The sequence below is a fragment of the Vanessa cardui genome, chromosome 23 (genome assembly GCF_905220365.1).
Source record: "Vanessa cardui chromosome 23, ilVanCard2.1, whole genome shotgun sequence".
Classification (NCBI taxonomy): Eukaryota; Metazoa; Arthropoda; class Insecta; order Lepidoptera; family Nymphalidae; genus Vanessa; species Vanessa cardui.
Window position 1 is genome coordinate 10,445,379 of NC_061145.1, and position 22,587 is coordinate 10,467,965.

General features: G+C 32.3%; 1 protein-coding gene across 1 annotated transcript in view; it reads left to right on the forward strand.

Annotated features, from left to right (window-relative positions):
* Nucleotides 1-22,587, forward strand: part of LOC124539724 (ABC transporter G family member 23) — a 102,284-nt gene that overhangs the window by 19,570 nt on the left and 60,127 nt on the right. The window contains exon 2 of the mRNA XM_047117065.1: nucleotides 4,739-4,802. Within this exon, the coding sequence (XP_046973021.1) occupies nucleotides 4,744-4,802 (59 nt within the window). The 5' untranslated portion in view covers nucleotides 4,739-4,743. The remainder of the gene's footprint in view (nucleotides 1-4,738; nucleotides 4,803-22,587) is intronic.

The following is a 22,587-nucleotide window of genomic DNA, read 5'->3' on the forward strand; positions in this document are numbered from 1 at the left end:
AAATTTGAACGAATTATTTGCTTTGTTTAATATTTTTACGAGCAGAGATAGCCCTGTGGTTAGAATACGTGCATCTAAACCGATGATTTCGGGTTCAAACCCACCATATAAATGAGCTTTATTTGTGTTTATAATTTATCTCGTATTCGGCGGCGAAGGAAAAAATAGTGAGGAAACCTGCATGAGTCTAATTTCATTGAAATTCTGCCACATGTGCGTTCCACCAACCCGCATTGGAACAGCGTGGTGGAATATGTTCCAAGCCCTCATCTTAATGGGAGAGGAGACCTTTAGCCCAGCAGTGGGAAATTTACAGGCTGTTACTTTACTTTACTTTAATTTTAAGTTTAATGGTTATTCGTAATATTTATGGTTGTGAGTTGTCTGACAGAGACTGTCACATGCACTTCCTCGCTGAAATCAAATTGTTGATACATTTGTATTATTTTACAAATATTATTTTTTTAATTTCGTATAGGTAATATTTGTTTTTCATGTTTTACTTAACTTTTATGTAAAACTATTCCTTAATAAGTAATAGTCTTTACAGATTAAGTTACTAAATTAAGAAACTCTGTAAAAGTAACCTAGCTGTGCGTTATAAATAAAACCTGTTTATTTTTAATTACTTTTCAGAACACATAACTATATAAACTGATTTAATACATAAACACACACATGCACAGAAGAATACAATAAGTTATTTTATACATAGCACTTCTATACCATTAGAAAGAGTGTTAAATACACATACACATATACTCTCGCGTTAAAATAAACCCTTGGATTTTGAAAACATTGAAAGATATTACCAAGTTGAGACGTAGTTAAACCCACTTGGAATACGTACAAGACAATGGTAGACATAACTTTGTCTCATAACTGTGTATTCCCACCATTTATCAGACGCGTACATAAATCAACTGTTTACTGTTTATTTAGTTGCCTGTCATTCTGCCTGTTCGCTAATTATTCAGATTCAATTGTTTTGTATTACACAAATATGTATGACTGTAAGTTAACCATTTTCCATGTAGCCTTTATTTTATTACTCGTCTTGCGCAGGCGCAACTCGTTATTTTCCTCATAATTACGTTAATTGCATGTTACGATAAAAACGATCGACTCAACAATGAGTAGATCGTTTGTGTAATTTTTTATTAAGTTAGGATTATTAATTAACTAATTTTTAACCCCCACTTTGACTACTTCTATTAATACTTGGATTTATCTAGATAGATATTTTACTTTAAAATATATTAAATAATATGACCAACAAAACATATTAGTATAAATATTACACCATCCCATATTAGACCAGCAAGGTGGGAAAAGTTCCAAACTTCGTCCTGAAGGGCAGAGGAAGCTTCTCAGTAGTGAGACGTTTACAGCCTCTTACGTTATTTTATAAAGTGTTTATAGTTTGATAATTTTGTTAAAATTATTTTTGACTAAGTATTATACATGTAGACCTTCCCTTTGAATTACTTTATCTCTTAAAAATACCACTTCAAAATCCGTTGTATAATTTTTAGCATACACATAGACAGACGCGGTAAGCAACTTTGTTTTATACTATGTAATGATGATGCAGTGTGTGTTTCGTACTTTTTATGAGAAACGTTACATAATACAGCCAATAGGCACGGTTCGGGGCATTAAATTAACTTGGCCTATGTCTTTAGTTAAAATAAATTTTCACTGGATAATGTTCAACGGTAACATCTACATAACAGTCTTAGTAACTGATTTTAAAGGTATACATGAAATAGTGACGTTGATGAGACCGATTTCGGTCACGGCAGCGAATTTTAAGGGAGCCCAAGGAGATGAGGCACTCTTTCTTGTAAGAGCTCCAATATATTCCCTTAACTCTTACTATCGGTTACGGCAATTCCAGCGCGAAGAGTTTAGGGGCTGAATTAATGGTTTAGCGTGCTTTTCGAGGCACGAGAACATGCTCAACTAATATGTCTACTCCGATCTGTTACTCAGATTTGATTGTCAAAAAATTTCAATAATTTTTAATTAATTATTACTTAATTTAAACATGCACTAAAGATGTAATCAACAGGAAATAATAAAAAATATTTTATGCGTCTTTTTGTAAATAGGTTTTTATATATTTAACCTTTTAATTTGAACGTGTAGTGAAACTAAAAATTGTATAGTCTATTTGAAAATTTGAAAAAGTACATACTTCAGAAGATGCGTTAAACATGTATTAATATGATTATATAAATGGATTAATCAATTAACTGACGATATGAAAATCACTCGATTCAGAGTACAAATTGGAGTAATGTTGGTTAGGAGAATCATTTATCCACCTAAGACGGTACCTACGCATTCTTACATTTTAAACGCAGTTTGATTGATAGCTTTACAGGCCTGACAGCTTTAGTAATTATTTTAAATATTTCGTTTCATGCAAAAAAGTATGCAGATGTATTTGTAATAAAAACAACACGTTATTGTGAACACAACAACATACATTAACCTTCAAATATCTGCTGGGAATGTTGGAGTTATCGACGCGCAGACAATACAAATTATCGTATTATTTGTATTGCATGCGAACGATCTTTTTTTATACAGCGTGTTGTGAAAATCGTTGTTTATAGTACGAAGATACTGTTACGTCTCAACGTTAATTTTAATGTCTGGGATATCTATGTTTATCGCATACATTTAGCAATCGTTTGGCTGATGAATCTGAGTTTGGTAACAGCAACTTAATAACCAAATAAAAAATATATCTACAGTTGAACAACAATCACCTACCACGGGTATACTGGAATATATGTGTATGACAGTAGTCCTGTAGGTAATAGATGGCAATAAAATGCACACACACAATATACTAATACGATTATGAAATAGCTTTATTAATATTGTTACAGAAACAACTTCGAGTAATCTATCCCAAACAAAGTAAAAGCATGCTGACAACATTTAGCTTTCATCTAACAAAATAAACTTTATTCAAGTGGGCTTTTACAAGAACTTTTGAATCGTCATTTTACAGTTAAGTGAAGCTACCACCGGTTCGGAAAGTAGATTCGGCAAGATACTCAGTAGTTATTATATATTATAATTTATATCAAATTATTAGATTGGAGCATCATTGTAAAACATAATTTTATTTTGCCATCCTGAACTAGTGAAATTACAGTAGTTAAATTAGAATTTTTGTAAGTCTTGCATTTTATGCCTTCGAGTACACACATAATTCCCATTGTCCTCAACTAAACTCTAAGTCTATATAAGTATATATACTATAACTATACAAGTTTTTCGATAGCATCATCATCAATGGAAATTTTATAGAACTTTTAACGTAGTATATGTTTCTTAACGTAAGAACGAAGGCCGACCTTGTCCCAAAAACCGAACACTGACATCGTGAGTAAAGACTATGTATAATACAAGTTGTGCCCGCAACTTTGTGCGCGATTGAATTTAACAACAAGTTATTGTTGTAGCCTAAGTTACTTCTTATTACATCAGCTATGTGTCAGGGAAAGTCTCGTCAAAATCTGTCCAACCGTTCCAGATATAGCTGGAACAAACAGTGAAGTAAAAGCAAAGTAACAGCCTGTCAATTTCCCACTGCTGGGATAAGGCCTTCTCTTTCATTAAGAAATGGGTTTGGAAAATATTCCACCATGCTGTTCCATTGGTGGAATGCACATGTGGCAGAATTTCGATGAAATTAGACCCATGCAGGTTTCCTCACGATGTTTTCCTTCACCGCCGAGCTCGAGATGAATTATAAACAACAATTAAGCACTTATATATAGTGGTGCTTGTCTGGGTTTGAATATGCAATCATCGGTTAAGATGCACGTGTTCTAACCACTGGGCCATCCCAACAAATAGGCAGACAAAAAATTGTAAAATACGTTATATTGATATACATATGGATCGTGTGCATATATACATGTTATTTTAATATTACAAACAGACACATCAATTTTATTACATGTATAGATTTATTCTATATTGACTATCGTTCATATTTTATAACAACGTTATAATCGTGTATTTTTTATTCAATTTCGATGACGTAATTAATACACGACTGCCCAAAAAAGAAGCGTAATTATAAGTTAATATGTTTGTATATGTGAGCTTCTTTATTGCATTATCTTATATATTAACAGCGTCAGTCGATTTTGTCTCAGTGATAATGGGACGATAGCTGCATATATGTATAAGATCGATTTTGGTCTCATTTTGAAGAATTCCAGTTTTAGATGTGCAGAAAATTAAAGAAAATTCTTACGGAATATTAATTGTTACGGAAAAAAGCTACTGTTCGGGTATGGAGCAGAGCTATAGCAATAAAAAAAAAATATACAATGTGCGACAGGCGTTGTCAGTTTACAATGAAATTATATGAAAACAAATATAAAAGTATAATTGAATAAAGTATATTTTGTTTTGATTAGATAAATTCGACAGTCGAGTTTTTTTTAATAAAATTCGTATTTGAATTTAACAAAAAAATATTATATTAGTTATCTGCCAGTGAAAGTCCCGTCAAAATCGGTCCAGCCGTTCTAGAGATTAGCCGGAATAAACAAACAGACAAAAATTGTAAAAAATTGTTATTTTGGTATATGTACCGTGTAAACATACATATGCATTGAGTAAAAAGGTTTTTTTTTAATATTACAAACAGACACTCCAATTTTATTGTATGTATAGATTAATGTCCTTGTTTTGTTTACAGTTAAAATGGCGACGAAGGACTTCAGGACGGAGAGGGTCAAGCAAATGTTCAGTTGGACAACAGCGTAAGTGCATTTCAATTCAGTTGAAAATTAAATTCTATTGCTTTGTAACACATTAAGTATTTGTTTTTATTGAATTTAGGTCTCGACAGATACATACATATGTTTTCATTTATTGTATGTAGGCTTAAACAGATCAATACTGTGTTTTCAGAAACTTACGATAATGTTATATAAGTATTATTATCATAATAAGTCTTTAACCAGAGACATGACATAGACTAAACAAAACCTAGAGTCTTCTGGCGAGTCAAATGATATAAAGACTATTTCAATCACAAGAAGACAAAAGTCAAATAAACAAATCTTTCTGTATAATTGAAACGATCAGCGATGTTATTGGTAATCTATGAAATTAATTATGGACGAAGTTTTAAAAAGAAGTAAAATTAAAGAGGACATAAGTAGTAATGTGAAATAGTGTTATATTATACATATAGATGTATTTATCAAGAAGACTTAATTGTGTCAAATATAACTGAGTAATTACCAAATTATAGTATATTTAATATTTGTTTATTTTCATTCCTTCTCCGATTGAAATAGACTATAGTTATTTCAATAGGTATTAATTTGTTTGTCATATATCTAACACATGCTTTACATCTACTGAAATATGTACAATTAATATTAGATTCAAGGCCACCAACATTAACCTAAAAATTTGTTTACTTGGTGGTAAGGCTATGTGGTTGGTGGCGTATTGACGATGTAAGGAATAGTTATTTATTTTTGACGACGATAGTTATTTCTTTGCGGACGAGCATATATGGGCCACCCAATGGTGGCCCATATGCTCGGCCGCCAAGCTATTTCATAAAAAAAGAGAGTGAAAAGAGAAAGAGTTCTTTAACGATTTAGACCTAACTCTAACATATTTGAAAATAAGAGCCCATACATCAACAACATCAACAGCCTGTAAATTCCCACTGCTGGGCTCAAGGCCTCCTCTCCCTTTGAGGAGAAGGTGAATTATAGAGACAAATTAAGCACATGAATCAGCGGTGCTTGCCTGGGTTTGAACCCGCAATCATCGGTTAAGATGCACGCGTTCCAACCACTGGGCCATCTCGGCTCTATTAAGAGTCCATATTTTGTGAAAAATTCTGAATAGGTTATAAGTATCTTCGATTATATTGTAGAAAAGTAGAGTATTTATCTCAATAATCCGATACGGAAGATGATTTCTCTTGAATAATAATTGAGACGGTAATCAAACTAAGAACACACACTGCAAATAGATAGCCATTGATAAACCAACATAACATTATGATGCAAACGTTATGAGGAGTTGACCTGATGACGTAAGGACTGCTTTCGCGTGCTGCTGAGATGTTGACGAACGGGTCCCGTTAACCTAGATGATGCATTTTGCTAGGGGATTATCAACTTTATATTATACATAAACTAGCTGTCCTTTCCGGCTTCACACTGGTACAATAAGGATTTCTAGAACAAACATAAATAGAAAAATTATTCTTTTTCGGTCCGGTTAGGAAATATGAAATTGTCGAACTTTTTATACTATAATTAACATGATTTTACACATACACTTTCCTCTTGAATCGTTCTATTTAATGATGAACACTGCATTACAATCCGTAAAGGAGTTTAGGAGGTCCAAATATACAGACAGCAGATATAAAAAAAAGTAAAAGTAATATGTACTATGTTCCAAACCCTCTCCTTAATGGAGGAGGAGGCCTTATCCCAGCAATTTCCCATGCTATATATTGTTGAAATATACGTCTGCTTTTGAGCTTTATTTTCGTAAATAATAACGCTATCATCTTTTTCGTTTTTGCCGGAGATGTAATAGTCTAAAACTTCTAGAAGCAGTTAAATACGCTTTGTATTCCCTTATTCTCTCGCACTATAGAATAAGTAACTTACTTTAAATACTATCTGAGATACGGAAGTCTACTTATTTTACTTCCTATCTCTAAGCTGGTAATGCAAGAAAAACCTATAAAACTTTCATCACTCGTCGTAGTCACTGGAACAAACTAGCGGTTATATAATCAATGTGTGTTTGAGAAAACCTTTTATGTATATATAAACATCGTATCTTTGAGTTGTGAGATTAGAAGTCGCAATAAAGATGTTTTGATAAACATTGGCTATCTCTTTCTTTCGTAATTAACGCAGTAACAAAAGAAAGAGACAGCATGGTTTGTTTAAAATTTAACCCATACATAAAAATATACGCATTTAGTTTTAGTTTATAATTATGGCAAGACCGAAATTAGTCGTAACATTTTTGTGTGTCAATAAAGTATACATACTCTGCTAAAGTAACTCTGTCATATCTTAGCTTTCAAGAAAACCACTTAATCGAATTTTTTGAAATTTAGTATGCCTCAAGCTTGTGCATGTAGGAAAGCCCAAAGAAAAACGTAGTCTTCTTTTCTTCTATATGCCTGGCGAAACGTTTACTAGTTTTCAATTTAACACATCGCCCAGATTCTTTTGAAACAAAGTTGACATAATTTTTTTGTAATTTGCTTTGTTAACTGGATAGCCAAGACCAATCCTAACAGCACAGAGAGTGGGAAATAATTATTGGATACCAGACCTGCTATTCCAAAGCGAACATGTAACATGTCTCGAATAAGTAATTATTTTGCTGACTGTCAAATAAATTTATGTTATACTAATGCCATCTATTGGCATGTCATTGCAGCGCCATCTGTTGTGTATAAAAAGAACGATCGTAAAGCGTTGACAATTATATTCTGTTGTCATGATCGATTGCTAGGTGGCGTCGATAGGCTGACTCAATGGATTACTATTATTTTTGTATATAGGTAGGTATTTTTTATTAAATATTATGAAACAAATATTGTTTCTGTAATCTTAAAGTACGTAATGTTTGTATAAATATGATCATATAGTTTAACCAGTAGTATATCTTTATCGAAGCTTTATATATCTTTTATTATAAATATAATTTCGTTACCAAGCAAAAAACAATTGCAGTATCGTAAACATTACCTACGTCATACGAAATTATTAAAGGCGTTAATGTAAAAAAGGCGCAATCTTACATTATAAAATAAAACCATTAATAATAATAATTAAGTACTATAACATATTATGTGGATATATTATGAGGAGGAATGACTACCATGTTGTAAGGAAGGCCTTAAGCATGGATGTGGATGGATGAAGAGGTAGAGGACGCCTAAAGAAACGAAGGATAGATTGTGTGAAAGTAGATATGGTTAGAAATAATGTTACTTGTGAGATGACGTCCGACAGAGAAGTATGGAAGGAGAAGACATGCTGCGCCGACCTGAATAAAATTGGGATAATGGCAGGAGGACGATATGACAATAATAAGAATTTAAATCGAAATCTACATGTATCCAAAAAATAACGGCGTATTTATTTTTTGATAAACAAAAAACAATCTACTATTTACAGCTATTATTTGAATACATCTGCTTGAATGTCATCATCATCATCAGGGAATCGAAGTCAACAGCTAGAGATACATTATCCTATAAAGTGTGCCAAAGCTTTTCGTCTTGTACATCCTGTCTAATTTCCCCTTTTTTTCTGATGATCAGTCCACCTGGCTGTTGCAACTTATTTATTATATGTTCATACTGACTAATAGAATAGAATATGTACATAACTATATTATTAATTTTTATTTATAAGAATTTTTATGCTGTCATATTAAAGAACAAGTTAATCATCATAGAGCCTATTTATATAACCTTCTGGTGCATAGGTACAAACAAACATACTAACTAATTTATATATCTATATTTTGATTTGTTATTAGCAAAGTAATATATTATACTATCAGTAAAAGATTTTATTTTATAATATTATTAATATCCACATAAATAAATTAATATTGGATAACATCTCATATGTACATTAGTCTGATCCAAATGTAATGGAAATTGAGAAGTAACGAGGGTACCACAATTAATCAGACCCAAGACAACATAGAAAACTAATGAACTTTTTCTACATCGACTCTGCCGGGAATTAAACCGGAGATAGTGGCGTACCCATGAAAACTGGTGTATAAACTTTTTGATCACGGAGTTCGTCAAATACAGCCTCCACACCCCGAATGTTCGAGATAATGAAATTAATCATATATTTACATAACACCAACATATGTTCACGACATAAAATAAATGACCGCTCACATTACTTAATTTTAGAATGTAATTAGAAAGCGGAAACAAAAACGATTACCGCATTTTCTAAAAGATCGCCGCAGTAAGATTATTCTACGGTGGGTTAAAGTGAAAAAGTTAAATAAAAGAGACTCAGTTCCTGATTCTGGGCTACAGCCTCCTCTATTTTTATACCCTATGCAAACAGCTATTGACTTTTTGACGGGTGAAACTAACTTAACTATTAAATAAGATTATTTAGTATAATATTATTATCATGCATTTTGAAGTTAAATTCGAAGCTGAGAAGTTGCGTTCCAAGGCGATTGTCAGAAAATGATAATTGGCTGGACAGAGCGCAGGAGGAGATAACATAGATTGTTCGATAGTGCAAGCGAAGCGAATACACCTGTGTCAGAATTTAATTTAAAATATTTAGGTTTATTTACGATATTTTTCTTAATCGTCAAACAGAAAAGCTATTCTGTGCCGAAACTCGACACTCACCGCAGTTCACGAGCGTCAAATATCGGAATGTGATACGAGTATCAAAATGACGTATCTTAATTCGGTGTTCTCAACTTTTTGAAAGACGAAATGATTTTTCCGTATCTCACAGGATAGATTCTCACTGATGGAAATGAATTGATACAAAAATTGATTCATGTCTGGGTTAAAATCCGCATTTCTCTGTATATTTCTTCTAGCCACTGGTCATATCGCCTAAAAACGTGTTCTGGAATAATATGAATCATGCTATGTACAGAACACGTGACTCCCAAAAAATTTCACTATGAATATTTTATGTAAAAATTCGCAACGCCGAGAGCAAAAGAACTAGAGGCCGCGCGCGAACCAGGTGGTCAGACCAACCGGTCTATTAAGTCAAACGAGTAAACCATCGTGATTTATGTACTTTTTTATGTTATAAGGGGCAAACAGAAGGCTCACTTGATGGAAAGTGACTACCATCACCCATGGACATCTGCAACATCAGAGGCGTTGCGTTGTCGGCCTTTAAGGAAAGTGTACCCTCTTTTCTTGAAGGTTCCCAAGTCGTATCGGTTCGGAAAAACCTCCGGCGAAAGCTTGTTCCACAGAGTGGTTATGCGAGGTAGAAAATTTTTGTAAATCGCCCTATTGTGGATTTTCTGTATTTATATTTTATGTATCCATACTCCACCATGACCACGATTTCCAGGAATGATGGAACGATGAGAGGGAAAAATGGAAGAGCGATGTAAAGTGGATAGTGTGCCTATAAATATAATTCTTACGATTAAAACACGTTAGTTTTTTTTCGTAGAAAATTATTTTATTTACGTAAGAATTATTAAAATTTAGTCATAAAAAGTTAATATTCGTTAATTTTCTTGATGGCTTTGAAAAAACCTGTTTGGGTGGTACCACCTACAATGTTCATATTTTTGTTGTCTAGCTTTAAACGCTCAACGGGACAGCGTAAACTACAGGCACAAAGAACCTTAGTTATCGATATGAGAAATAGTTTAATTTTCATACGGTGCTAAACTCTATAGTCAGTGGTGACCACTTACCATCAGGTAACCCATTTCACCATCCGCCTACCGATAGCTATATTTTTACGTACTCTACCTAGAGTATTAGATACTATGTCAGTATTACATGTGAGTTTTATGCACTTAAATATTTAACATGTAATTGTTTAAATACAACTAGTAGGAAGCTTATTAAGTTGTTATACTAAGCCTTGGAAATTACAAAACTCAAGGTATTACTTTGTTAAAATATTATGTGGTAATCAACATGTCCTTTGGAGAGGGTGTAGAAGGTTGTAATGTCAAAAAAACGCATTTCATTAAATATTTACATATGGATAAGGCAGTTAGCAAATATTATTTATATTGTTTGTAATATATTTTTATCTTTTTCTCATTGAAATAAGCAAAGACATCACTTAAACAAGTTTGTATTTCTTCCCTGTATTTTATTAACATAAGAATTAATAACATTAAATGCTTAAATATATACAAATATGAACTTAAACTAGTAACTATATAAATTTTGACCGCGTGGAATGGTGGCAAGAACGCTAGCAGCATTTCCCCGTTGAATCGCAATTCCGATCCTCTGGGCAAAAAACGAACTAGCCCTCCTGTCAGCTTGACCAGTGGAGGCAATGAGGCTTCCTTGTATTTAATAGAATTTAAAAAAAAATAATATAATAAAGGTTAAATGTAAACAGATAAATACAATAAATAGGATATTAATTTAATTTATTTAGATAGGAATTGTTCGTTGGTTTGTTTTAATAGGGGAAGTTTATTTTAGTTATGCGTTTCTCAAAATGTAAAGTATTGAACTTATGATAAAATTAGAAATTGATATTCATTGTTATTCTGTTTTTGTTTTAAAAATAATAGTTCAGTGTTTTTGAATATTAATCTCTTAGAAAAATAGATTGAGATTATGATAAGAAGAAGGGAAGTACATACATACACAGATATATAGTTGTATATAACTAACATGACTTTGTATTTTTAAATGCTGAAAAAGAGTAACTACTGAGTTTCTCGTCGGTTCCATTCGGTAGAACATGCTTTCCAAACCGATGGTAGCTTAGGTGCTTGTAAAAGCCAACTAGAATAAAGTATTTTGATTTGATTTCAAATTAAAAAATGTAATTTTAAAGATTTTTATTTTGTTGACATTATTCCAATGTTTTCAATTTTAATTAATGATTCTGAGAATGAATGCAACGACTCGATTTGCAAAATTGTTGATTCACAAGTGTGACGTCAAACGATTTGCGTCACACTCGGGTCAAAATACCTGACGATTCTTAAGAGAAAACGTCTTATCTCCGTTATAAGGAACTAATTTAGACTTAAGAGTGGAAAATTTTCATGTTATTTAATTTTATAAGCATAGTTCTCTAATAATTTTATTGGTCAGAATGGGAAAACACGAAATTTTTATTTTTTTAATTTGTAGTGCAAAGATGAGTATTATTATCATAATTAGTAGTATATGTCTTAAACTAATACACAATAAATACTAATATTACAAAAAAATTATTTATTTGCTACTATGTTTTTATTATGATATAGATTGGCGGACGAGCATATGGGCCACCTGATGGTAAGTAGGCATCATCACCCATAGACAATGACGCTGTAAGAAATGTTAACTATTCTTACATCGTCATTGTGCCACCAACCTTGGGAACTAAGATGTTATGTCCTTTGTGCCTGTAGTTACACTGGCTCACTCAGCCTTCAAAATAGAACACAACAATACTGAGTACTGTTATTTGGCTTTAGAATAACTGGTGAGTGGGTGGTACATACCGAGACGGGTTTGCACAAAGCCCTACCACAAAGTAATTTGTATGTCATATTACTATGTGGGTAAATTCCGGAAATTATAATTGAATACAAAACAAAAATTCACTGCTATAATTTCCGTATGCCTATGCTATATATTTTATAGCATCAGCACTATAATTTAACAACTATAAGACAACTTATATCATATATATTTTATTTATTTTTCAATTATACTTTACTAAGTGGTAGCGCTTTTTGCTAGTCCGTATAAGTAAGAAGTAGTTAATTTATATTATAGCACTATTGTCTATAGATGTTGGTGACCACTTATCGTCAAGTGGCCATACACTCATCCGTCTAACTAAACCGTAAAATAGGAATACTCTGCATCCATACGATGCCGGGGCTGATCGGTAATACACTATATTATGTTTATACTTATTCTTGGTACTATTGGCATATTATCAAATTATACAAAATTGTTAAGATGATTGTATACTCACTTTACTTGACGACCTCCATGATCGAGTGGTGTGTACACATGTTCATGGGTACGCCACTCCTAGGTCGCGGGTTCGATTCCCGACCGAGTCGATGTAGATTATCATTAGATTTCTATGTTGCCTTGGGTCTGGGTGTTTGTGGTACTGTCATTAGTTCTAATTTTCCATAACACAAGTGCTGTAGCTTTTTACATTAGGATCAGAGTAATATATATGATGTTGTCTCATTTATTGGCCCCAGTTAGTCATTCCAAAAGATAATGAGAAAAAGCGACTTAAGCTACTTTATATCTAGGAAACCATACAAAATAATACCTATTCGACAGAAAAATCGAAGCTCAAAACAGTTTCGTATGAAACGTCTTAGACAAAGAGGTTTATCTTGTTTTTTTTTCATAGTCAACCTTTAAGGTGGTATTTGCGTCACCAGGACCTTTTTTTTAAACACATATTTCATGTTTTTTTTAGACAGATGATTAAATCTTGTACCTCTGTAATCAAGATACAAAATAGATATATCGATTTCAATATATTTTTTTGGTAATTATTTAGTGTCAGTTCAATAATATTATAAAAAATTAATTAATATAATTATCATAACTACTAAAGTCGCTATTGAAGTCCTAAAAAATACAACCAGTACATCTCATACCGATAGGAGAAAGAAACATTGTGTGTGTGTGTGTGTGTATGGGGGGGGGGGCGGTGTGGATTGTTGTGGGTATGCTTTAAATACAACTAACTGAAAAAAAATATATATATGAAAAAGTTTAATACGCTGTCAAGTTTTAAATACTACACCGATTACTGTAAAATTTTTCATACAAGCTGGACCCCGGAACAGGACAAATAGTATCTACCTAAGACATCTTTATCAGTGAGAACCCACGAGCGACAAATAATATATCATATGATTATTATTTTTAAGAGCCGTCAAATTTAATTAATGTTTAAAAATATATGCTGTCATACTAAAGACTAATGTTTGACTTTCTTTAGTCGTTTAAAACATAACAAACTATTGAGTATAATTCTTTGATCAGTGATTTGAACTAGCATAAGCTATACTTAGGATGAGTATTGGCACTTTATATAGAAACTTTTTAGGTAATAATTTAAGGCTTAACCTATATTCAATAGATTAGATTATCATTTCTTTATAGATTGTAAATAAATCTACCTACGGTTGGAAAGTTAATACCTAAAGGAAGAGTTTTGTTTAAATTTTTTCTCTTCAAAATAATGTAACATAATTTTTTATAAATAAAAAAAACCGCCTTCAAAACTGAACTAAAAAGAAAAAAATAATCAGTTACATCCATAACCAATTTACGATTTTTTAATCACCTCTCAAAGTCGGTGCCTACATTGCTAATATAGATACCTACATAATACACAATACATACATACAAAAACTAAATCTATTTATTGTATAGATGACACCATTAGACAAACCTTACTATCGATACAAATTAAATGATTTCAATATAGGAATTTATTTACTTTGTTGGCACCGACTTCAAAAGGTGATTAAAAAATCGTAAATTGGTTATGGATGTAACTGATTATTTTTTTCTTTTTAGTTCAGTTTTGAAGGCGGTTTTTTTTTATTTATAAAAAATTATTTACTGCTTTTCAGTGTTGTTTTGCTATTTATAATTACAATTGGTAGTGTTTGTCATTCACTTTATTATACTCAGTACATTTCGGCTTTCGACTCTAAACATAATCGAACGCCGTTTCAATACGATGTGGACTGCAACTCAAATTAAGCGTTACCTAAGTTACAATAGCCTAATGTTAACTGCTTATCGCCAATTAGACAATACCATTTTTTCCCGATGCAATGCCGTTAATCATTGAGGAGTTCTCCTGGTAGTCAACCATCAGCTAGACTTCATCATAGGCATGTTTACTAACATCAATTGCTTGACGACTATCTTAAAGAAATAGAACTAAACCCGTAAAATAGTTACTTACTACTAGGTTCTGATTACCAGTTGTGGTCTTCATCATCAGTTTCACTTCATCAAATGTCACTTTTCGTGAGCATATGACCAAGGCACTTCGAATAAAACCGAAATCACTATAGGTTTGCCTATAAAATTTGAGGAGTTCCCTCGATTTCTCCAGGATCCCATCATCAGATCCTGATCTCCTGACAATGGGACCACCTGTAAAACATGCCCTTTCAAACAAAAAAAGAATTGTCAAAATCGGCCCAGCCATCTTCGAGTAATTCGGTAACATACATAAAAAATAAAAAAAAAAAAAAAAAAAAAGGCCCCGACGAATTGAGAACCTCCTCCTTTTTTTGAAGTCGGTTAAAAAGCATCCGCAAATAAGCAAATTATTTTCATATGGACGCGAAGGCCAGGAGTGTCATTCAAAAGTAGGCTTTTACAGGCACTTTTGAATCATCATCTATCAAACTATATTAAGTGAAGCTACCATCGGTTCGGAATGCAGATTCTATCTAGAAGAACAGGCAAGAAACTTAGTAGTTACTCTTTTTAAGCATTTAAAATATAAAGTAATGTTATCTAAATACAATTGTATATGTATGTAATATGTCCTGTCTGAAAATCAACAAGTATTAGCTCCACGCTTATTTATTAACCATATAATCTTGTGTCGAATAGTATGCCTGCTTGACCAATGTATTAAAAAAAAATTTGAATTTATGAATCGGCAAAGTTAAAAATATCTGCGTAATTTTATTTTAGAAACCAACACTTTGGTTAGGATACCCTTTACAGGTTTATTTATTATTTTAAAACGAAACAAATAATAGATAAACACATCGTTATAATTATAACTTATTCACAGTTAACACAAAGAATTGAAAACTGAGACATGTTATTGCGAACGTAAAACGCCGTAACTAATTGAACGCGTGTTGACAAACTGGTCAAATGACGGAGGATTAATTTTGACACATGCCTTGTGTGATTTTGTTATGATTAAAGTATATAGACGTTGCGAGCAACAGCTATAATCGTTTAAATTATTTTAGAACTTCTAAATTATGTAAACTAATGGTTTTATTCAGCTAAACATAGCTATGATTCGATTATATAAGTAATTTACTCATCCATGTAAAACACTAACTATGTAGCAATGTACATACTTTTACTTCATGATACGAGCAACTCTGTTAAAAGAGTCTTTGTAGTCACTCTTTTTTATAGCATAGTTTGGCGGTCGAGCATATGTACCAGCTGAATGCAAGTTGTCACCACCGCCCATAGACCCACAGACAATGGCGCTATTAGAAATGTTAACAGTTCTTCGCCGCCATTTTTAGCCGTCGCCCTTCCATCATCCGACTGAATGATATTCTGTCAATACATCTTCCGTTCAGAAAATGGGTTATATTCCATTATACTTTCAAAAGGGCTTATCTCAGCCTATAATATCTTCGTTCATAGATTCGATTGACGTTTTCAAACGTATCATATTTTGACACGAATGATTTGTTACGAATGACTGTATCGTCAAATGATTCCATATATTATTCATCTCGTGTTTGCAACAGGAAACATTACGAGGAAATTTGCTATCAGACTTGAATGTTCTCCTTAATAGCTAAGGACACATAGGCCTTGCTGAGAAAAATATAATATAGTTTAATGTGTAGTAACATCTAAGCACAGTGGGGTAATTCCGTCGACGCAACTTATCCTACCTTGATCTCGGGTATTCACGGTGTAAACTAGTCATGTTTCTTACATGACTGATCTTCGGCTTATATTATAAGATATAAATCCTGTAATTAATTGTATGATATTATATATAGTTATAAATATTTTGTTTCGTAATTTCTTAGTGAGTTTGAGTGAGACTTTAAATAACGTGGTCGGCATAAAACTGGTTTAACGTCCTTGTCTCGACCAGTCAACGTTTGGACTTTAACCCAAAAATACTTTACTGTCTCGCTGTAACTGTTCGTATGAATGTGATATAAATATATATGTAGTAGTAGTGGCCCGCAGCTTCCTTCGTTTTAGGGTGTCAGGCAAAAAAAGTAGCCTCTGTCCTTTTGTGTAGTTCAGGTTTAAAGTAAAGTAACAGCCTGTACATTTCCCACTGCTGAGACAAGGCCTCCTCTTCCATTAAGGAGAGGGTTTGGAACATATTCCAACACGCTGTTCCAATGCGGGTTGGTGGAATGCACATGTGGCAGAATTTCGATGAAATTAGACACATGCAGGTTTCCTCACGATGTTTTCCTTCACTGCCGAGCACGAGATGAATTATAAACAAAAATTAAGCACATATATATATATATAGTGGTGCTTGCCTGGGTTTGAACCCGCAATCATTGGTTAAGATGCACGCGTTCTAACCACTAGGCCATCTCAGTTCAGGTTTGCTTCATACCAAATATCACCGAATTCGTTTCAGCGGTTTGGTCGTGAAAGAGCGACAGACAGACAGAGCTACTTTCAAATTTATAATATTAATATATATTGTATCTTGATTTATAATTTTGATTTTAATTTATCAAATACATGTTAAAAAAGGAAAGGAGAAAAATAAATCTCGTCACAAATTACGAACCATTCAGAACGGCGGCCATTTTTAACATATGGCGGAGATGTAAACAAAGCTTTATTTTTGTATTTATGGAAAATAACTGTGAGAGATATCAATGTAAGCGGACAAGAGCAATATTAAAGTGCACTGTGGACTGGATTAGCACTAATTTTTATTATTATTTCGTATCGCTATCCAAAGACAAATGCAAGCAACCTTCATATTATAAAACTTCAAGGTAAATGGTTGGAAATTATATTTTACATAGCTGGTTTTAATGCTTATAGCTCGACAGTAAAATTATAATTAAACATTTTGATGATTTAAAACGAATATAGTTTTTTTATCATTTTAAAAATTTAAATTTAACAGAGTATCATCAAATAACAGCCTCCGTACTTGGTTGTTAATTTATTTTAGTATATGTCCACTGTTATATTAAAAAATATATTTTTATTATAACTTGGTGGTAGGTCTTTGTGCAAGCCCGCCTGGGGAGGTACCATCCACTCATCAGATATTCTACCGCTAAACGACAGTACGCAGTATTGTTGTGTTCCGGTTTGAAGTGTGAGTGAGCCAGTATAACTACAGGCACAAGGGACATAGCATCTTAGTTCTCAAGGTTTTTGACAATGTCAGGAATAGTTAATATTTCTTACAGCGTCTTTGTCTATGGGTGATGGTGACCACTTACCATCAGGTGGCCCATATGCTCGTCCGCCAAGCTATTCCACAAAAAAATCTCCCATAAACAACAACGGAAACTATCACCATGCCTTTTTATCTTCTATATGATACTATTTCGGCAATTTGCCTAAGAATTTTAAAAAGATGTAGGTAATTAATATTATTCTTCTTTGCTCGTATTGCATTAAAATATCAAACGCAGTCGTATCTTAGAAATTCAAACAGCAGTGCAGTACTTAGTAGCTATAACCACCTAGCTTGATATCAAAGTCAGGAGACCTCACAACAAATTTCCAGTGTCTTCCGTGAAGCGGTTCCCAATGAACCATTATAGAGATGCTTTTTGTATTTTACAACACTTTTTTTTAATAAAGTTGAATGAATATGTGCTTTAAATGTATTATTTTCATCGGTAATAACATTTGCGGATTATTATAGAAGTAAATCTTGCGCAAGGAAAGGTGTATTGACTCTGCAGAGACGGAAACTTGCTGTTACAAGTTTTTCTGTACCTTTCGTGTTTGTACAACGTTTGTTATGTGTTTATATATGATCTATAATCAGTATTGTTGATAATATTGTACATATAATGTGTTGTTAAATTATGATGTCTAACTTTGTAAAAGTATTCCTTCATGTAACGAAACTGCGAGCTATATATTTGTTATATCAAATAATAATTACTTATAATAATTAAAATACTTGGTGGTAGGGCTTTGTGCTAGCCAGTCTGGGTAGGTACCATATACAGTACTCAATATTGTTGTGTTCCGGTTTGAAGGGTGAGTGAGCAAGTGTATGTAACTACTGGCACAAGGGACATAACATCTTAGTTCCCAAGGTTGGTGGCACTTTGACGATGTAAAGAATAGTTAATATTTCTTACAGCGTTATTGTCTATGGGTGATGGTGACAACTTACCATCAGGTGGCCTAAATAATAATATATAAATATATATAAAAAATACTTCTATGCGGCGATGCACAATCATTGATTAACTAGCTTCACTTAAATGAGGATTTAAAAGTGCTTGTTAAAGCTTATATTAATTAAGTATATTTTAATATTGTAACTACTTGATGGTAAGTGGTCACCACCTGAATAAATTGGTGTCATAAGAAATTTTAACCTTAAATCTCCAATGCGCTAGCATGTGAACTAAGTTATGTCCCTTCTGCCTGTTACACTGGCTCACCAAACCGAAATACAATAAATAATTTTTAATAACATGATTGTTAGAAAAACTCACTATTATTATGATTAATTTAATATAACGTATAATAATTAAGGTGTAATAAAAGTGGCCAAAACCTTAGTTATGTTTTTAGCGATTGTAAATCGTAAGTGAGAGGAGGGCAATGATCTCAGTGTATCAAAACTTTTAAAAGCGTTGACCTCAACGATGTTATGATTCCAAGTCTTGGTGAACATTATTAATTTTATTAAATGTATATCCAAGGTTATGTTGTTTACGTTTAGAAGTATAAGGTTGTTCACTACGTGACTGCGAGCGGATGATCCATCCAGACATAAACACACAAAAAATGTTTAAAGATATTTTATTTCAAAGAGCCGAGATCGCCCAGTGGTTAGAACGCGTGCATCTTAACCAATGATTTCGGGTTCAAACCCAGGCAAGCACCACTATATATATGTGCTTAATTTGTGTTTATAATTCATCTCGTGCTCGGCGGTGAAGGAAAACATCATGAGGAAACCTGCATATGTCTAATTTCATTGAAATTCTGCCACATGTGCATTCCACCAACCCGCATTGGAACAGCGTGGTGGAATATGTTCCAAGCCCTCTACTTAACGGGAGAGGAGGCCATTAGCCCAGCAGTGGGATAATACATGCTGTTTGTTACTTTACTACTTACTTGTTCAAAAATATATTTGCATAAGTTGCATTCTTTATTTGCAGACGTAAGAAATGATTATTATCTCACCTATACTCGTACTTCTATACTTATATCATAAATGCGAAATAACTCTATGTCAAATTAATGAAACAAATTTGTTGAAATTTGAAACACAAGTAATGGTATAAGCTACATATTTATCCCGAACAATTCCTAAATAAAACGATAGCGTAGCTACAGCTAACACGTACTGTCTTATAGTTATATTGTTACGACTCCTTGGGGGAGGCCTATGATCAGCAGTGGACTAATACTGGCTGATTATGATAAGCCTTCTCATAAGACCGTGAAAAATAACGTTCAATTTAAATTTTTGAATTCAACTTTTCATACAAATATAAAGTTTTAAATTGGAATTTTTACATACGACCTTTTCCGCTAATCGCGGTGATTTGCTTACGTATTTACGAAATGCAATTTATTCGCTAATTATAATCTCACTATTGATGACTGATTGTATGGATATTTAACTTGCTGTAACTTGTCAGAGAAGCTGTTTATGTCTAAAAGTAAGTAAGAGAGGTAAGGATTTTAATATAAATTGTAAATTAAAATAGACTTATATATATTAATATTTGTATACAAACATTAAAGTATGTTCAGTCATGAGGAGGTTTGGGAAAAATGGCTAATAACCCTCAATATTCCAACAGAAATAGTAACTGCGAATTAATTTGAATTGTTGACCATCTAGAAGAGAATATCCACGTGTTGTAATTAAACTACAATTTTATAATTATTAAAAATATACAGATCGGATCAATATTTTTACATACATCGTTCAAAACATTATTTATAGATGAAAATTAATAGCGCTATCAAAATATACATAGCTACTCTTCTATACGGATTAAAGATTAATGATTTATTTATAAAAAAAAAGTATATCCTTGTTTAAAATAATTACTCAGCCCACGCTTTTAATCATACATAATTTTATAAAAAAACTCTACATCTATTAACAGCTTCTTATTACTTCCTGTACAAACTCGACCCTGTCGTTGCATTATATGTAGAGTCGCGTTATAGTTTCGATGTTGTCATTTGACCTCCTTTATTATAAGCCATTATAAGCCGCGTCAGTTGATTGCACGTCAAACTATGCACAACATCGTGTATTTACCTTCCTTCAAGACAATGTCACATAGATAGAGTTATAGGGAAATCTAAATTTAATTTGTGTGTTTATTTATCTTGTTTTAAACTCATACATAAATCTGAGGAAGTTTGTTTCTTTTGTTTAATAAATCATAATATTAATTAGGACTTCAATGATTGATTTGATAAGATCTCTATTTGAATCTATTTAATCATTCTCCTGCATGTATGCCAATTTTATTTGGGATCGGCATGTCTCTCTTTTCATACTTCCCTATCGGACGTTATCTCACAAGTAATATTCTTTCTAACAATATCTTCTTTCACACAGCATATATTAAAAATATTTTTAGCAGTAGTAGAGCAGCTACTATATTTATTTATATTATTTTTATTACATTTGTTTAATAGTAAAATATTTTATAAAAAAATAAATAAAACATATTATCATTAAATAGGGCATTTAATTGTAACTCCTTTTTTAAGTTCGTATATAATTGTTGAATGTAGTAACTGCTAAGTTACTTAGCCTTAGCTTCTCAATGGAGTCTAATTTTCAAACCGGTAACTTTACATTTCATTCAACACTGTAACACGATGAATCAAAAATTCTTTCATGAGCCCACTTGAATGATGCTTTTTTTATTTTGAATAAGTAATTCGAATGAAATTTAACTTATTTAGCTTCTGCAAATCTTCGTCTAATTAAATCTCAAACGATTAATAAAATCAATATCAAGACATATTTTATTTAAAAAGCCTTTACAAGAATTTACTAGATTAAGATGTTAGTTTAAACAAAATTGTGATGTTTTAGGTCTGGTATCACTGCGAAATGTACATTATTCTTTACTTTAACGTATAAATAAATATTTTATTTGTTTAATATTTATAAACTAATAATAAATTCGTCATACATCTGTGATATTTGTTGTGGAATTTTTACGCGTAAATCTATTTATCTCAATCATAAATAAAATAAAATCGTCATAATTATCGCATCACTTTTGTCATTGTCCGAGAACAATTTATTTAACAGAAGTGCCATCAAGCGTATTGATCAGTAAGTAATACTTGAATCAAACCTTTCTCTGATGAACATTTTTATATTTCCTTGCAAATTGACAGAACACTTTTTTTTTAATTTTATAAGTGTATTTAAACGATTACATTTTAGGTTTCATTCATATATTTCCTTATTCCAATAAGTGGGAAAAGGACGTCTTACACTGACAGAAAATCAAGTCAGTTATCCTTTCTTGTCCTGTCAATATATTTAGTAAAACATAAATTCCTATCCGAAAGATGTGTACTAACAGTGGGATTATGGATTGAGCTGTGCTCCGAGGCTCTTAAATGATATATAATTAACCGAAGAGGGACCGATATAGCTTGGAAAATCAAAATAATGAAGAATGAGCTATTCACGTATGCAATTGGGCTATTTAGTCTAGAATTCTAGAATGGAGTTTCATGGAGCAGTCCATGACTGTTGATCTTGTTGATGAAATAATGTTAGAGATTGTTACGATTTGTTTAGAATACATTAAGCTTTTCTCAACAACAGCCTGTATATTCCCACTGCT